Source organism: Myotis yumanensis, unplaced genomic scaffold, assembly GCF_028538775.1.
Source record: "Myotis yumanensis isolate MYYU_CA2020_CCGP unplaced genomic scaffold, mMyoYum1.0.hap1 SCAF_1, whole genome shotgun sequence".
In the NCBI taxonomy this organism is placed as follows: domain Eukaryota; kingdom Metazoa; phylum Chordata; class Mammalia; order Chiroptera; family Vespertilionidae; genus Myotis; species Myotis yumanensis.
Genome location: NW_027223752.1, coordinates 106,151,691 through 106,170,111, shown reverse-complemented (window position 1 = coordinate 106,170,111; position 18,421 = coordinate 106,151,691). Strand labels below are relative to the sequence as shown.

The following is an 18,421-nucleotide window of genomic DNA, read 5'->3' as shown; positions in this document are numbered from 1 at the left end:
TAATGTTGTGGCCCCACCCCATAAGAAAGAAACAAAGGAAAATATCCCCATCGAATTTCTGAATAGTATTACTCCTTCGGGAATGCCCTGTCATAAATTAAAATTGAAAGTGGGTGATATCATCATTCTATTGAGAAATCTCAATAGTAAATGGGGTCTTTGTAATGGTACCAGATTTATTATCAAAAGATTACGACCTAATCTTACAACCTAATCTAATGATCTAAGATTACCACATTATTGAAACTGAAGTATTAACAGGATCTGCAGAGGGAGAGGCTGTTCAGATTCCAAGAATTAATTTGTCCCCATCTGACACTGGCCTCCCATTTACATTGATTTGACGATGATTTCCCGTGATGCCAGCATTTGTGATGACTATTAATAAATCACAAGGACAAACTCTAGACAGAGTAAGAATGTTCCTACCTGAACCCGTTTTTGCACATGGTCAATTATATGTTGCTTTCTCTCGAGTTTGAAGAGCATGTGATGTTACAGTGAAAGTTCTAAGTACTTCATCACAAGGGAAATTAGTCAAGCACTCTGAAAGTGTTTTCACTCTTAATGTGGTGTACAGGGAGATATTAGAATAAGTTTAATCATTTTATCAGTCATTGTTTGCATCACTGTTGTTTTTATATCATGTTTTTGTTGTTTTCATATCATGTTTTTGTCGTTTTTATATCATGCCTCTGTTATTGTTATATCCTTTTGTTACTATTTATTAATAAATTTATATATGATTTCCATATACATTTTACTAATTTCCTTTCATCTCTCACATTTCTATTATAGAGAAAGGGCAAACAGCAATGTTAAAATATCTCTGCTAACTAATACCCTTTTTTAAAAAAATATTTTTTATTGATTTTTTACAGAGAGGAAGGGAGAGCGATAGAGAGTTAGAAACATCGATGAGAGAGAAACATCGATCAGCTGCCTCCTGCACACTCCCCACTGGGGATGTGCCCGCAACCAAGGTACATGCCCTTGACTGGAATCGAACCCAGGACCCTGAGACTGCAGGCTGATGCTCTATTCACTGAGCCAAACCGGTTAGGGCAATTAATTCTCTTTTAATGTGCATGAATTTCATTCACCAGGCTACTAAGTCCTATCTAATAATAGAGAAACATGGTAATTAACCGTAACTTCGCTACCCTTTCCATTGGCTAATCAGGGTGATATGCAAATTAACTTCCAACCAAGATGGCCGCCGGCAGCCAGGCAGCTGAAGCGAGCTGGAGGCTTGCTTGCTCCAGTGAAGGAGGAAGCCAAGGTTCCCCGCCTGCCCCTGCCCACCTCTGAGCTTGCACTCTAAGCAACTATGTTACAATTATAGAATCTAAACAATCCCCAGAAACCTCCTTTCAGCCGGCCGGGATCTCAGAGCTGGAGTCGCAACAAAGTTTCAAATACAGAAGGTAAACAAAGCCCAGAAACCTGCTTTCAGCAGCCGAATTCTCAGAGCTGGAGCCGAGCCTCAGAGCTAAAGCCGGCTCTCAGCTCCAGTGACAGCCATAGAAGGTAAATAAATCCAAGAATTAAAAAAAAAAGAAAAAAAGGAGAGGTTGGGAGTTTCAGTCACCCTCCAGCTTGAAAACGGCCCTCAGCCCCTCACCCAGACTGGCCAGGCACCCCAGTGGGGACCCCCACCCTGAAGGGGGTGTGACCAGCTGCAAACAGCCATCATCCCCTCACCCAGACTGGCCAGGCACCCAAGCGGGACCCCCACCCTGATCCGGGACACCCTTCAGGGAAAACCAGCCAGCCCCCACCTGTGCACCAGGCCTCTATCCTATATAGTAAAAGGGTAATATGCCTCCCAGCACCGGGATCAGCAGAGCAGGGAGGTCTCACTGCCCCTGTGTCAAGTGGAGCCACAAAGCTTCCCAGCACTGGGATCAGTGGAGCCACAAGGCCTCCTGGCCCCTGCAGCAGCGTGACAGGGGGCAGCGCCCAAACCCCCTGATCACCCTGCAGCTCTGTGTGTGACAGGGGGGGTGGCCACAACCTCCCTATCTGCCCTGCTCTGTTCGTGACAGGGTGTGGCGCCCCAACCCCCCCATGGACCCTGCTCTGTGTGTGATGGGGTGGAGTCGCAACCTCCCCATCGGCCCTGCCCTGAGTGTGACAAGGGGGAGTGCCCCAACTCCCCTATAGGCCCTACTCTGTGCGTGACAGGGGGGAGCTCTCCAATCCCCTGATCGGCCCTGCTCTGTGTGTGACAGGGGGAAGCTCCCCAACACCCTGATCAGCCCTGCTCTGTGTGTGACAGGGTATGGAGCCCTAACCCCCCTGATGGGCCCTGCTCTGTGCGTGACAGGGGGCAGCACCCCAACCCCCTGATCGGCCAGCTCTGTATGTGACAGGGTGGCACCACAACCTCCCCATCAACCCTGCCTAGAGTGTGACAGGGGGCGGCGCCCCAACACCCCAATCGGCCCTACCCTGAGCGTGACTGGGGGTGGCATAACAACCTCCCGATCTGCCCTGCTCTGTGCATGACAGGGGGTGGCGCCCCAACTCCCCAGTCGGCCCTGCTCTGAGCCCAACCAGGGGCTGCACCTAGGGATTGGGCCTGCCCTCTGCCACCTGGGAGCGGGCCTAAGCCAGCAGGTCGTTATCTCCCGAGGGGTCCCAGACTATGAGAGGGCACAAGTGGGGCTGAGGGACACTCCCCCCCGCCAGTGCACAAATTTTTGTGCACCGGGCCTCTAGTATAAAATAAAGGGTAATATTTAAATTAACCCTAATAGCTGAACGACTGGGAATGACCGGTCGCTATGACGCGCACTGACTACCAGGAGGCAGATGCTCAATGCAGGAGCTGTCCTCTGGTGGTCAGTGGGATCCCACAGGGGGAGCTCTGCTCAGCATCAAACTGGGCTGATGGCTGCAAGCCCTGTCGTGGTGTCAGGAGCCTCGCCTGCCTCCTCCACAGTGCTAAGGACGTCTGTCAGTTGGACATCCCCAAGGCACTCCTGTGTTGCCAGAGGTATATCTGACTACCAGCTTAGGCCCAATCCCCAGGAGAGCGGGCCTAAGCCAGCAGATGGACATCCCCTGAGGGGTCCCAGACTGCGATCTCCCCAAGTGCACAAATTTTCATGCATTGGGCACTAGTATCTATACTAATAAAAAGGTAATATGCTCATTCGACCAGTCGTCTTCTGGACATCCATCCACATGTCCTTCTGGACAAAGCCACAGTGGCAGGTGCTGAGGCAGAAGTGGTTAGTGGCAACAAGGTCAGCAGGGGAGGGCAATTAGGCGCAACCAGTCCAGCAGGGGAAGGCAGTTAGGGGCCACCAGGCTGGTAGGGGAAGGCAATTAGGGATGACCAGGCTGGTAGGGGAGGGCAGGTAGGGTGACCAGGCCAGTAGGGGAGGGTAGTTAGGGGTGACCAGGCCAGCAGGGGAGTGCAGTTAGGGGTGACCGGCTGGCAAGCAGAGGCAGTTAGGGGCTATCAGGTAGGTGTGCAGGTGAGTGGTTAGGAGCCATCGGTCCCAGGTTGCGAGAGGGATCCTGGATTAGAGAGGGTGCAGGCCAGGCTGAGGGACCACTCCCCCCACCCTATGCACTAATTTCGTGCACCAGGCCTCTAGTAGATATATAAAGACAAAAACAGATACATGATATATCTTTGTAAGAGCAAACCTTTCATTATCTATAATAATAAAAGCATAATATACAAATCAACCAAAAAACCAAACAGCAGAATGACCTTCCGGACAACCAAGCTATTACACACACTGGCACCAGGCCAGCCAAGGCAGGTGCAAGGCGATTGGTGTGGGGGCCCCACCATCACCCCACAATCGCCCCACAGAGGAAGCCCAGTCCACCCTCTGTGGGGTGATCAATTGGAGGGCTCTGTGATTGATTGTTCACCCCAAAGAGGGATGCCCAGGCCACCCTCTGCATGGCAGTCAATTGTGGAGCCCCAGCCAGGTGGGCGGGGCCTCCCTCTGTGACAAAATTGATCACAGAGCCCCACAGTTGATCACCCCACAAAGGGAGTCCCAGGCCAGCCAAGCGATTACACCCCATGCCTGTCGCCCACAGAAGGAGGCGACTGGTGGCAGGGGAGGTGGGGCAGCACCTCACAGATGGCAAGCAGTGGCAGCGGCAGTGCTAGCAGCTGGGGGAAGGAAAGCCCCAATAAGCCCTGATCACTGGCCAGGCTAGGAACCATACCCAAGGGGTCCCGGATTGCAGGAGGGCATAGGTTGGGCTGAGGGACAACTCCCCCCTCCCCGGTGTATGAATTTTGTGCACTGGGCTGCTAGTTAATGAATATTTGCTTAGGTCCAGAAAAAAAGGGACTTGTCCAATGTCACATAACTAGTAAGTCCCTGTTGACTACCAATATGATATTCTTTCCTCCATGATATTGCCTGTGGTTGAGTAAACCATAATTTTCATAACCTTGACAATAAACATGTCTAGACTTACCATTTTATTTTGTGAAACTTACTGAGAAGAGTCAACCAACAAGAAAGACATATCTTAGAAAGAACTTCAGTACACACATATACACCGATAACACATACATACTTATGTTCATGTGCATACCAATACTGTCTATACATATAATTATCAGTGCACTTATTAATCAAATTTAGAGGCATAAAGAGAGTGTATTACCTGGGCTTTAAGGAATTCTGTTTTAAGCTCTTTGGCTGGAGACTTTTTCCTGTAATTAAAAATGTTTTAAAATATATCATGATATTTTTTAATTGCACAGCTAATTTTTAAATGTTTAATTAAACCCTTTATAAAAATGAATATCTTCAAAAGAAATTTATATATTTTTAAAAGCCATAAAATCCACATAGGTTAAATGATAAAAAATAACATTTCTCAAACGAACTTCTCATTGCTATGATTAAAATATGGAAAGATGAGATAGGGCAAGGAGTTTCAAAATACATTGGTCCATTTTTTTTCCTCTGGTCATCTTTTCTTTGCTAAGTCAAAGATCAAAGTCATTTGTCCAATGAATTTCTTTCTTTTTTTTTTTTAAATATATTTTATTGATTTTTTGCAGAGAGGAAGGGAGAGAGATAGAGAGTTAGAAACATCGATGAGAGAGAAACATCGACCAGCTGCCTCCTGCACATCTCCCACTGGGGATGTGCCTGCAACCCAGGTACACGCCCCTGACCGGAATCGAACCTGGGACCCTTCAGTCCGCAGGCAGATGCTCTATCCACTGAGCCAAACTGGTTTCGGCCAATGAATTTCTTCATAGATTTTGTGGAGCTGTATAAACATGGAATTCTTAATTTCTTTTTAAACTATATATTTATATCAGGGCTTGACCAATCCAATTTAAATGCAAAAGTTATTTTATTTTACTAAAGAGGGTATTCATTTAATAAGACCAGTTTATGAAATCCATTTACATTAAAATATAGGTAATTGTTTTTATAAAATAAGTACAATGAAGAAGTCTGTAAAGCCCTAGCTGGGTGGCTCAGGTGGATGGAGTGTCTTCCCATACACTAAAAGGTTATGGGTTTGATCCCCGTCAGGGCATGTATGGGAGGCAACTGATTGATATTTCTCTCTCACATTAATGTTTCTCTCTATCGCTCCCCATTTCTTCCTTCCTCTCTCTCTAAAATCAATTTAAAAAATATATCCTTGGGTGATAATTTTTAAAAAAGCAAGAATTTCAGTTAAAAATAAAAAATCATAGCCCAGACTAGGGAGTTAATGTACAAATTACAAATCATTAGCTAAACCATCAAGAACACAATGTAAATTCTTTTCCCTAAAACTATTTACAAATTTAATCCTGCCTGCCTGTTCCTAAATGTTTTGTGGTTCATTCTCCTCTTTAGTTCATGCTTCACTTCTCAGCTTTCTCCCACAATCATATCCTTATTTGCTTATAAAACTATATATAGTAATGCCTCACCAACAATAAGGATACATTCTGAAAAATCCATTGTTAGGTGATTTTATTATTGTACAAACATCAGAGAGTATGCACTGACACAAACATAGATGGTATAGCCACCTACACACCTAAGCCTATTGCTCCTGGGCTACAGACCTGTACAGCATGTTACTGTGCTGAATGCTGTACACAGTTGTAACACAATAGTACTTGTGTACCTAAATATAGATAAATATAGAAAAGATACAGTAAAAATATAGTATAAAAATTTATAATGGTACACCCGTGTAGGGCACTGATCATAAATGTAGCTTGGAGAACTGTAAGTTTCTCTGGGTAGGTGAGTGAGTGGTGAGTGAACATGAGGCCTAGAACATTACTGTACAATACTGTAGATTTTATAAACACTATTAATGGCCCGGCGCATGGGGGGGGGGGGAGGGTGTCCCTCAGCCTGGCCTGCACCCTCTCCAATATGGGACCCCTCAAAGGATGTCCTACTGCCGGTTTACAGGGATCGGGCCTAAACCAGCAGTTGGACATCCCTCTCACAATCTGGGACTGCTGGCTTATAACCACTCACCTGCCTGCCTGCCTTCCTGCCTGATTGTCCCTAACCACTCTGCCTGCTCCCCCTAACTGCCCCCCCTGCTGGCCTTCTCACCCTCACTTCCCCTCCCCACTGGCTTGCTCTCCCCCAACTGCCTCCCTGCTGGCCTGCTCACTCCAAATTGCCCCCCCCCTGCTGTCCTGATCACCTCGAACTGACCCCCACTGTTGGCCTGCTCACCCCCAACTGGCCCACCTGCTGATCTGCTTACCCCCAATGGCCCTGCTCCCCATCAGCCTGATCACCCACAATGGCCGTCCCATCCTGGTCTGGTCACCCACAACTGCCCTCCCCTCTTAGCCTCTAACCACCTCTTCCTCAGCCCCGCCACCATGACTTTGTCCAGAAGAACATCTGGAAGGTCTCCTGGAAGGTCTCCCAGTCTAATTAGCATATTACCCTTTTATTAGTATAGATAGAGGCCCGGTGCATGTGTGGGGGCCAGCTGGTTCGCCCTAAAGGGTGTCTTGGATCAGAGTAGGGTCCCGCTGGGGTGCCTGTCCAGCCTGGGTGAGGGGCTGATAGCTGTTTGCAGGCTGGCCACAGCCCCTTCAGGGTGTGGGGGGGTCCCTCTGGGGTGCCTGGCCAGTCTGGGTAAGGGGCTGAGGGCCATTTTCAGGATGGCCATACCCCCTTCAGGGTGGGGGTCCCCATTGGGGTGTCTGGTCAGCCTGGGTGAGGGGCTGAGGGCCATTTTCAGGCTGCCCACAGCCCCTTCAGGGTGGGGGGGGTCCTGCTGGGGTGCCTGGCCAGCCTGGGTCAGGGGCTGATGGCCATTTTCAGGCTGCCCATGTCCCCTGGTGTCCCAAGCTCCCAGCCTCTCCTTTTTTTCTTTTTTCTTTTTTTTTTTTCAGCACCTCCTTGAGAAGAGGCCAGGGTGGGCTGGAAGCAGGTATCTGAGATTTATTTATCTTCTATAATTAAAACTTTGTAGTCTTGAGCAGAGCCCAGGGCTGGCCAGGGCAGGAGGGAAGTTTGGCTTCCTCCATCGCTGGAGGCAACCCAAGCCACCTGCTTGCTCCAGCTCCATGGTCACCACCATCTTAGTTGGGTTAATTTGCATACTCGCTCCTGATTTGCTGGTGAGTGTAGCAGAGTGGTGGAATGATGGTTAATTTGCATGTTTCTTTTTTATTAGTGTAGATACTTATGTTACATGAAACTTATAAATAACATGAGATTACATAAAGCAGAAGAGAAAATTATGCAACTAAGAGACACAGTAACATGAATATATATGAGGTTGCTTCCAGCATAACATGACATATTGTTTTACAATAAACATTTTTTATAAGTAGAAAGAGTATACTCTGAAATAACAATAAAAATTGTAAATACATAGTCATTTATTATCATTATCAAGTATGATGTACTGTACAAAGTTGTATATGCTATATTTTCATACAATTGGCAGTGCAGTAGATTTGTTACACCAGCATCATCACAAACAGAGTAATGTGATGTACTATGACATTACAACATCTACAATGTCACCACGTGATAGGAATTTTTCAGCTCCATTATAATATTTTGAGACCACTGTCCATGTCATCTGTTGTTGACCAATACATTGTAATATGGCTCATGACTATATTTGCTAATGTTATTTTTTTAAGAAACCTATTAATAAGTTATGTTTACATTACCTCAAATTGTATAAAATAAAAATGTAAATTAACAAGGAAAGAAAACATTAGCATTGTATCTTTATGTCTTACGATTCTGAATCTTCAGATTTTTCTTTAGCTTTTTTCTTCTCCATTTTCATGGTTTTCTTTGTTCGATCATATGTCGGCTTTGTTGTCTGTGTAATTTTATATAAGCCAGAAAACATTAATGAGACAATAAATTATAGGAAAATATATGATAATAAACGTTATTAAGATTTCCATTTTACATTGAGAATCACTATACTATTTTTCAAGGAAAATTATCTGAATAAAAGGAAAAAATTAATGACACATTCAGAATGTTTATTATAGTGTTTTACATAATGTAAGTTGTATATAAGTTAACACATATAAAAATAATTAAATTCCCCTGATAAATTATAGTCAGTTCTTCTATAATATGGTATATATCTTCATGAAAACCACCTCACCTTGAAAACTCATGCAATATAAACTGCAGGATGTATGGGGAAGTAGGGTTAGGTGCACAGCGCACAAAAACATTGTCAGTGATACATTTTTTAAAATAACAACCTAATAAAAACATTAATACCGTTTTATACAGTTAAATAATTACAAAACATGTACTATGAAAAATATAGCTCTTTATCTTGAAAAAGACACGAGTTAGTTTGTGGAAGTGAGTGTTGAATAGGTTGCAACTTGTGAATTTTTGTGCAGTGTTGGAAGGTTGGTTATCTGAAACGAAATGAAAAGTCGTAACACCAGATATGAACTGGTGCGGTACACTATATACACGGTGAATTAAGGTAACTTATAGATACTCTTTTTTGCCTTTATCTATACTTTTTGGAGATAAAATGAGCATAAAGGAAATGTAAAATTCACATTATGCTCAAATTGTTCAACTGTGGTTAAATTTGCATTTCAAAACAAATATTATGGCACTACTGACTACATGTTTTAAAGTATTCTTGAACTACCACATAGTACCAGATTATTTTATTCAAGAAAGTAGAGAAAAATTAAACAATTAGATTATTGAAAATTTTAGATGTGCTTAATATAGGAGACCTATTAAAATATTAGGTGGTTATTTCCTGTTTCAGCCCACAACTTCCAACAGATATCAAATTCACAACAAATTAAACATAAAGTTCTCACAAATTAAACATAAAGTATAACAATTTCTCATAAAATATGAAAAATAAATATAATAAATTCTTAATGAGAATTGTTAAGGCCCCCAAATAATATTTTCTAACTTAAATATGAATCTTTGGATATACTTAGTATTCAGAAAAGTCTAATACATGTTGGCAATCAAAATGCTAAAATAATGAAAGGAAAAAAGACTAAAAAATAATGAACAGATCATGAGTGAGCTGTAGGACAATTTCAAGTGAACTAATGTGCTTATATTGTAATTCATGATGAAGAGAAGGGGTAAGGAAAAATTAAGTATTTAAATAAATAATGACTAAATTCTTTTCAAATTTGAGGAAAACTATATATTCACAAAGCCACAATAATATAAAACAACTACTTCAATATATCTCTATATATAATGCAGGAATATGCAAATTTGTCTGGGATGCCATCACATCACCACCGTTCACAGGTGGGCGGCACTCAGGGTCTATGCGTGATTTCGTCCCACCCAGGCAGACTCTCCCGCAGCCTGCAGCCAAATCGCAATGCTGACCTGGGGTTTATTAACTTTACTGGATCTGCTCCCCAAACCCCCACCCCATACCCCAGGACCAGGCTGCCTGCAGCAGGGCACCCTGGCAGTGTCCTGACAGGCGGGTGGCCCAGGAAAGCAAAGTGGAGCAGGGGCTGCAGGAAGCCATGGAAGGACAGGGCTGCCAGAGCCAAGCTCCCAGGGGTCTGAGGAGAGCACCTGAAGGAGGAGGAAGCTTCCAGGATGCAGCCGGCCTGGAGCCGCGGCCTGCCAGGGGGTCTGCAGGCGCATGGACAGGCCTCCGCCTGAGGGGCAGCTTCAGTAAAGCAGCGGTCCAGGAGGCAGGCAGCCCAAGGGGCACAGAGCGGGGCCAAGGTGGGGTGCAGAGGAGGGGGCTCGGGCTGGGGCAGGGGGCCAGTGGGCGGGGATCTGCCTCTCCCAGGAGAGCGAGGTTCTGCAGTGGCCCAAAGATGCAGGAAACAAGAGGCAATGACTGCCGGCGTGGAAGGGTGCCCGGGCGAAGGGGCGCGGACCCGCAGCCCTGAGGCGGGTGTTGAAGGGCGATGCCACCTCAGTGGAGGGGCACCGCACTGCCAGGTACCCCACTGCAGAGGTTCGGGGAAACTCCTGGTGCTAACCTGCCTTGCCGTGGCCTGCGCACCTGAGAGGCCAGGACTCCTGCTCCCCGCTTGGCCCAAAAGCAAGCCAGTTCCCGCCCCACCCCCAGTTCCCACCCAGTCCCACGGAGGCACGAGTCTGCGCGGTGAGGGCGAAGCCTACCATGTGCTCTTCAGAAGGGGGGGTTAGTAAAGAATGGGAGCAGGAGACAGGGGAGAGGAAAGAATGTGGAGCATCCACGATGAAAAGGTGCTTGAGAATGAGGCTCAGAAGCCTCACAGGGAGGTTTGTTGTATCTGCGAGGCCGTGGACTGTCCCTTAGGAAAGGCGGAGAGTGCAGTTGTGAGGGCTCCCTGTGCGCTGAGTCTAGTTCCATAGCCAACTGGAATTGGCCTCAGTTTCCTGGTCTGAAAAATGGATTAAGCATGTCCCAGTGCCTTCACTGAGCTTTGAGGGCCAATTGAAATACTATTTAAAGAAAATGAGTGAAGACCTGAGAAAGAAAAGGAAGGGGGGGGCAACACAAAAGAAAGATTGGAAGGAACCTGAAAACCTATTGTCATTTAAATAGGGAATATAGTCAACAGTGTTGTAATGATGGTATGATGCCAGGTGGGTACTGGAAATATTGGGGAACAATTTGTAAAGAATATGATTGTCTAACCTCTATTCTGTAACTAATATAAAACCTGAAACTAATATAAAATAATATTGAATGTAAAGAAATAAAAATAGGAGTGAAATTTTTATGAATTTCAAAGTTTAAATAAAGGCTGTAAAGGAAGGAAGGGGGAGAATAGAAATAATGTTTTTCATTTTACCACTTTATTGTCTTTTCAGTAAATGAAAAAGACAGTTGTCTTTATATGGTGCTTTTATACTTTCTAAGTCATTATCTCATTTGATGTTCAGGGCAACTTAAAGACAAGATAATTATTCCCTCCACTATTCAAAGAAAGGAAATCTTGGTGTCTGGCCCCAATGATTCAATCATAAAACCCTTATTATAAAAAGCAGGGTTAGTGAAATTTTCTGTGAAGGGTCATATCTATACTAATAAAAGCCTTGGGGGTGATCAGGCCAGCAGAGGAGTGGTTAGGAGGTGATCAGGCTGGCAGGCAGAAGCGGTTAGGGGCAATCAGGCAGGCAGGTAAGTGGTTAGGAGCCAGCAGTCCCAGATTGTGAGAGGGATATCCGACTGCTGGTTTAGGCCCGTTCCCACCCTGGGCCACTAGTATCATAATAAAATTACTTAAAAGCAGTGGTAAAATCTTAAAAGAATACTGAGGAGAAAAGCAGATTACATACAAGAATAAGGAGGACAGAAGACTTCTTCTTTTTTTTTTTTAATATATTTTATTGATTTCTTACAGAGAGGAAGGGAGAGGGATAGAGAGTCAGAAACATCGATCAGCTGTCTCCTGCACATCTCCCACTGGGGATGTGTCCACAACCCAGGTACATGCCCTTGACTAGAATCAAACCTGGGACCTTTCAGTCCACAGGCCAACGCTCTATCCACTGAGCCAAACCAGTTTCGGCGGAGGAAGACTTCTTCTTATCAGAAACAATACAAGTAGCCCTCGCCAGTTTTGCTCAGTGGATAGAGCCTAAGCCTGTGGGTCTCAGTACTATTCTAGTCAAGGGCACATTATTTGGTTGCAGGCTCCTCTCAGGGCCTGTGCAGGAGACAACGAATTGATGTGTTTCTCTCACATTGATGTTTCTCTCTGTCTTTCCCTCCCTCTTCCACTCTCCCTAAAAATCAATGGAAAAATATCCTTGGGTGAGGAAAAAAGGAAGGGAGGGAGGGAGGAGGAAAGGAAGGAAAGGAAGGAAAGGAAGGAAAGGAAGGAAAGGAAGGAAAGGAAGGAAAGGAAGGAAGGAAGGAAGGGGCAAAATCTTTAAAGTACTGGAAGAAAAACATCAGCCTAGAATTCATTATCCAAAAGAAATATCTTTCAAAATTGAAGGCATAAAATATGTTTTTTAGAAATCAAAGAGTTAAAAGTATACATCACTAGCAAAACTGCACAACAAAAAAGAAAATGATAAAAGAATCCTTTCAGCAGAAGAAAAATGGTATCAGACATAAATAAGACATATTGAAATTAAAGAGGAGCACCAGAAACCATAATTGCATGAGTAAATATAAAGACTGTTTTTCTTGTTTTTTAAATCTCTTTAAAAGGGCTTCCGCTTGGGGGTGGAGGTGGCAGGGGAGAGGTCAATGGGGAAAAAAGGAGACTCATGTAATACTTTAAACAATAAAGAATTTTTTTAAAAAGGTAATAGTTTACAGAAAAACTAATAACAATGTGTTGTGCAATTTATATTATATGTAGTAAGCCATATGATGTGTACGAAAACAATAGCTCAAAGGCTGGAAAGGGAGAAATGAAAGCCTATTATTTTAAGGTTCACGTACGTGAAGTGATTTAATGTCACTTGAATATGACTGCATTCATTAAAAACAAGACCGTCAACCCTAAAGTAACCAGTAAAGCAACCAATTGAGCAGCCAATATAAAGTAATACAGATTTTTCTACCTGGAAATGGGGTGCTGTTATAATACATAACTAAACATTTTAAAAATATATTTTATTGATTTTTTTACAGAGAGGAAGGGAGAGAGATAGAGAGTTAGAAACATCGATCAGCTGCCTCCTGCACATCTCCTACTGGGGATATGCCCGCAACCAAGGTAAATGCCCTTGACTAGAATCAAACCTGGGACCTTTCAGTCTGCAGGCTGACGCTCTATCCACTGAGCCAAACCAGTTTCGGCTACAACTAAACATTTTAGACGTGGATTTGTAATTGAGCAGAGGGCAAAGGCTGGAAGAATTTTGTGGAGCATACAAAATATTTTTAGAAAATTATGTAAAGAAGACTAGTCCCTTAATTTGATAAACAGGAGGGAAGGAGAGAAGGAGCAGGGTAGGGAAGGGGTGAGGATGAGGGGGGAGAAAGAGAGAGAGAGAGAGAGAGAGAGAGAGAGAGAGAGAGAGAGAGAAAGATATTCCCCTTAAAATTAGGAAAAATGAAAAATACCTGCTTTCATCATCTATTCAATACTATTACAGCCAGTGTAGCAATGCAATTAAAAAAAAGAATAGAAAATATTAAGTTATAAAGCAAGAAAAGTCAGGTTATCATTATCTATAGCTTTGATTATATAAGTAAGAAATAAAAATCTAATCATATGACAGTGTAACTAGATTTGTGGATGCAAATTCAACATACAAAAAAAGTATTGTACTTCTCTATCAATAGTTAAAAATATCTTTTAAGAGATAGCAGTTAAAGTAGCATAAAAATATGAAGCACCTAAGATTAAAAACGAGTGAAAGCTTAAGAAGAAAACCATAAGCATTTATCATTAAAATTAAAGAAAACCTTCAAAAATGGAAACATTTAATAACTAACAAAAAGATGTGTCTTGATATCCTAGATGTAAATCTGATGTACAGATTCAGTGCAATGATAGAATTTGACATTTAACACTAAAATTTATATAAAAGTGCAAAAGCCAAAAAAAATCTTATTTTTAAATTAAATTTATTGGTGTGAAATTAGTGAATAAAATTGTATAGGTTTCTAGTATATATTTCTATGATATGTCATCTGTATATTACATTGTGTGCCCACCACCCAAAGTCAAACCTTCTTCTGTCACCATATATTTGACCCCCTTTACCCTTTACTATCCCCTCTTCTCGCTGGTAACCACCATACTTTTGTCTGTGTCTGTGAGTTTTTGTTCACTTGTTTTTGTCTGTTCATTTATTGCTTTCAGTTTTATATCCCACATGTGAGTGAAATCATATGGTTCTTAACTTTTTCTGTCTGACTTATTTCACTTAGCATAATATTTTCAAGACCCATCCATGTGGTTGCAAATGGCAGTATTTAATCTTTTCTTAGGGTTGAGAAGTATTTCATTACATACACATATAATAAATAATTTCTTATTAAAAAAAAAAAAAAGGAAGGTTGACTTGCCCTATAAAAAATCAGGCCTAATCTAAATTTTTAATCATCAAGGATCTCAGACATTGGAGTAGGAAAAGACAAGGACAATGAAACAGAATTGAAAGAGCAAAAACAAATTTTGTTTAAGCAATAGTATTTTCCTGTGACAGCATATGCTTCTAGGAGATCCAATTAGGAAGCTAAAGTAGAAAGTCAGGTGATAGCAGAAACAGAGTTAATAAGGAGTCAGCAAATTGTACACCAAATCTGCCCTGCTGCTTGTTTTTGTAAATAAGTTCTTATTGGTACACAGCCCTGCTCATTCATTTATGTATTGTCTGGGATTATTTTCATATTACAGAAGCAGATCTGAGTAGATGCAATAGAGATGGTGTGGCCTCAAAAGATAGTTATCTAGCCCTTTAGAGTAAAAGTTTGTTGATACTTGGAATAAGAGATAAGATAGTAATTAGGGAAACTTTACCAAGTACAATAAACACCAGGTATTTGTGCCCAGTATCCTTTTACCCTTGTATTAAGAAACAGCACCACATTTTAGGAGGGTTCTGCACCTCCCTCATCTCAAATTTTCCTGCTGACATGTGACCCAAGCAAGGTCAGTAAGATATAATCACCTAAGAATTGTCTATTATGGAAATGAGTAATTCCAAAACCAGTAAACAAAGGGATGGGGCAGGGGAGAGGGGGGCAATAGCCATAAGCTCCCTCTCTGAAAATTCCCTAAAATAACAGATGTAGTGTCTGTCCATGAACTTCTATTATTTTGACTCCAAGAACTGCCCTAGGTCTATCCCTCACCAAATATGTTTTCAATTTTTCTTTAATTCTTTGAGTTACCTGTCCAAAAATTATTTTGCTTTAGATAGTGAGGGTCAGTTTCTCCTACTTACAAAAAAACAACAATCTACAATAATAAAAGAGAAACATGGTAATTAGCATACGACCGCTACCCTTCCCATTGGCTAATCAGCATATCCTTATGCAAATTAACTGTCATCCAAGATGGCAGCTGGCAGGCATGCACTGAAGCGAACAGGGAGGCTTGCTTGCTCCAGTGATGGTGAACTCCAATGTTCCTCGCCTGATTGCCAGCCTCTCAGCTGCAACTCTAAGCTACTATGTTGCAAATATAGAAGCTAAACAAAACCCCAGAAACCGGCTTTCAGTCAGCTGGGCTTCAGCCAGCCGGACCGCAACATTGTATCAAATAAAGAAGGTAAAGGCCAGAAACCTGCTTTCAGCAGCAAGGCCTCAGAGCTAAAGCTGGCCCAGAATAGAAAAAAAAAAAGAAAAAAAGGAGCAGTTGGGAGCTTCAGTCACCCGCCAGCCTGAAAACGGCCCTGAACCCCTCACCCAGACTGGCCAGGCACCCCAGTGGGGACCTCCACCCTGATCCAGGACACCCTTCAGGGCAAACCAGCCGGCCCCCACCCGTGCACCAGGCTTCTATCCGATATAGTAAAAGGGTAATATGCCTCCCGGCACCAGGATCAGCGGAGCAGCAAGGCTCCTGGCACCGGGATCAGCGTGGCAGGGGGCAGCGCCCAAACCCCCTGATTGCCCTGCAGCTCTGTGTGTGACAGGGGCCAGGGCCACAACCTCCCTATCTGTCCTGCTCTGTTCTTGACAGGGGAAGGTGCCCCAACCCCCTGATCAGCCCTGCTCTGTGCCTGATAGGGGGGAGCTCCCCAGTCCCCTGATCGCCCTGCTGCTCTGTGTGTGACAGGGGGGAGCTCCCCAACCCCCTGATTGCCCTGTGGCTCTGTGTGTGACAGGGGGCGGGGCCACAACCTCCCTATCTGTCCTGCTCTGTTCTTGACAGGGGAAGGCGCCCCAACCCCCTGATCAGCCCTGCTCTGTGCCTGATAGGGGGGAGCTCCCCAGGCCCCTGAACGCCCTGCGGCTCTGTGTTTGACAGGGTGTGGCGCACCAACCTCCTGATCAGCCCTGCTCTGTGTGTGACAGGGTGTGGCGCCCCAAGCCCCCCCCCCCCCATGAGCCCTGCTCTGTGTGTGACAGGGTAGAGCCATAACCTCTCCATCGGCCCTGCCCTGAGTGTGACAGTGGCGGCGCCCCAACCCCCTAATCGACCCTGCTCTGTTGGTGATAGAGGGTGGCGCCCCAACCCCCCTCCACAGGCCTTGCTCTGTGTGTGACAGGGTAGAGCCATAACCTCCCCATTGGCCCTGCCCTGAGTGTGACAGGGTGCAGCGCCCCAATGCCCTGATCTGCCCTGCTCTGTGTGTGACAGGGGGCAGTGCCCCAACTCCCCTATCGGCCCTACTCTGTGAGTGACAGGGGGCAGCGCCCCAACCCCCTGATTGGCCCTGCTCTGTGAGTGACAGGGGGCAGAGCCCCAACCCCCTGATTGGCCCTGCTCTGTGCGTGACAGGGGGTGGCGCCGCAACCTCCCCATCAACCCTGCCTTGAGTGTGACGGGGGCGGTGCCCCAAACCCCCAATTGGCCCTACCCTGAGCGTGACTGGGGGTGGCATCGCAACCTCCCAATCTGCCCTGCTCTGTGCATGACGGGGCGGTGGCCCAACTCCCCAATCGGCCCTGTCTGAGCCTGACCAGGGGCTGCACCTAGGGATTGAGCGTGCCCTCTGCCACCCAGGAGCAGGTCTAAGCCAGCAGGTCATTATCTCCCGACGGGTCCCAGACTACGAGAGGGCACAGGCCGGGCTGGGGCACCCCCCTCTCCCCCCAAATGCACAAATTTTTGTGCACTGGACCTCTAGTCTATATAATAAAAGCCTAAGCGACCTTAATGGCAGATGACCAGAATGACCAGTTGCTATGATGTGCACTAACCACCAGGGGGCAGATGCTCAATGCAGGAGCTGCCCCCTGGTGGTCAGTGCACTCCCATAGGGGTGTACCACTCAGCCAGAAGCTGAGCTCATGGCTTGCAAGCACTCCCACCTCTGTGGCAATGCTAAGGAGCAGCAAGCAGGCAGGCGGTAAGGAGCGAGGGGTCCCGGACTGCAAGAGGGCACAGGCTGGGCTGAAGGACCCCCCTGGGGCATTAATTTTGTGCAAAGAGGCCTCTAGTAATAATAATAAAACCCTTAACTGACACAGGAAACTACCAATTACCATTTGGTGGACATGGCTAGAAGTCAAATGTGTCTTTTGATTATTAAAATTGGTTGTCTAGCCCAGCCAGCATGGCTCAGCAGTTGAGCATCAATCTATGAACCAGGAGGTCATGGTTGACTCCCTGTCAGGGCACAAGCCTGGCTGAAGGCTCAGTTCTCAGTGTGGGATGTGCAGGAAGCAACCAATCAATGATTCTCTCTTATCATTGACTAGAGGCCTGGTGCACGAAATTCATGCATGGGATGGGGGGGCGGTCCCTCAGCCAGCCTGCACACTCTCCAATCTGGGATCCCCCTTGCAATCTGGGACCGCTGGCTCCTAACCACTCACCTGCCCGCCTGCCTGATAGCATGCAGGACTGGAGTGAGGGTGAGAGTGTTAGAGGGTGAGTATGTTCAGGGAGAGTGTGTGTGGGTGTGTGTGTTGGGCATCTGTCTGTTGGTGTGGGAAATCCTGGAATGTGTTCTGTTGCTCCTGGCAGAGGAGCTGGTAGCTATCTCTGCATGCTGCTCAGCTGGGCATTTCTTGGTGCTTAAGATTGGACCTTGTGCTGTTTTAGAGGAGTCTGCAGGAAACAGCCCTGAACCAGCACCCCAAGGCCACAGACAGGTGCATCCAGACCCACTGCTGAAAATCAACATCCATGTATGTATGGGCCTGCCACTGCTACACAGACAATCAAGTGGCAAAGGCCTGGGGTGGGGCAGTAACTGGGTGGTCGTGGCAAAGGGGAAAAATTGGGGGAGGGGTATCTGTAATACGCTCAACAATAAAGATAAAAAAATCAATGGAAATGTATCCTTGGGTGAGAATTAATCATAACAAAAGCAATAATAATTTGAAGTCAGGGAGTGTGATATCTCCT

The 18,421-nt window shown here is 45.2% G+C and overlaps 1 protein-coding gene across 1 annotated transcript in view; it reads right to left on the bottom strand.

Moving 5' to 3' along the window:
• The window catches only part of CCDC7 (coiled-coil domain containing 7), a 180,018-nt gene that overhangs the window by 23,823 nt on the left and 137,774 nt on the right, over nt 1-18,421 (bottom strand). Inside the window, exon 12 of the mRNA XM_070415866.1 lies at nt 8,243-8,328. Coding sequence (XP_070271967.1) covers nt 8,243-8,328 — 86 coding nt within the window. The remainder of the gene's footprint in view (nt 1-8,242; nt 8,329-18,421) is intronic.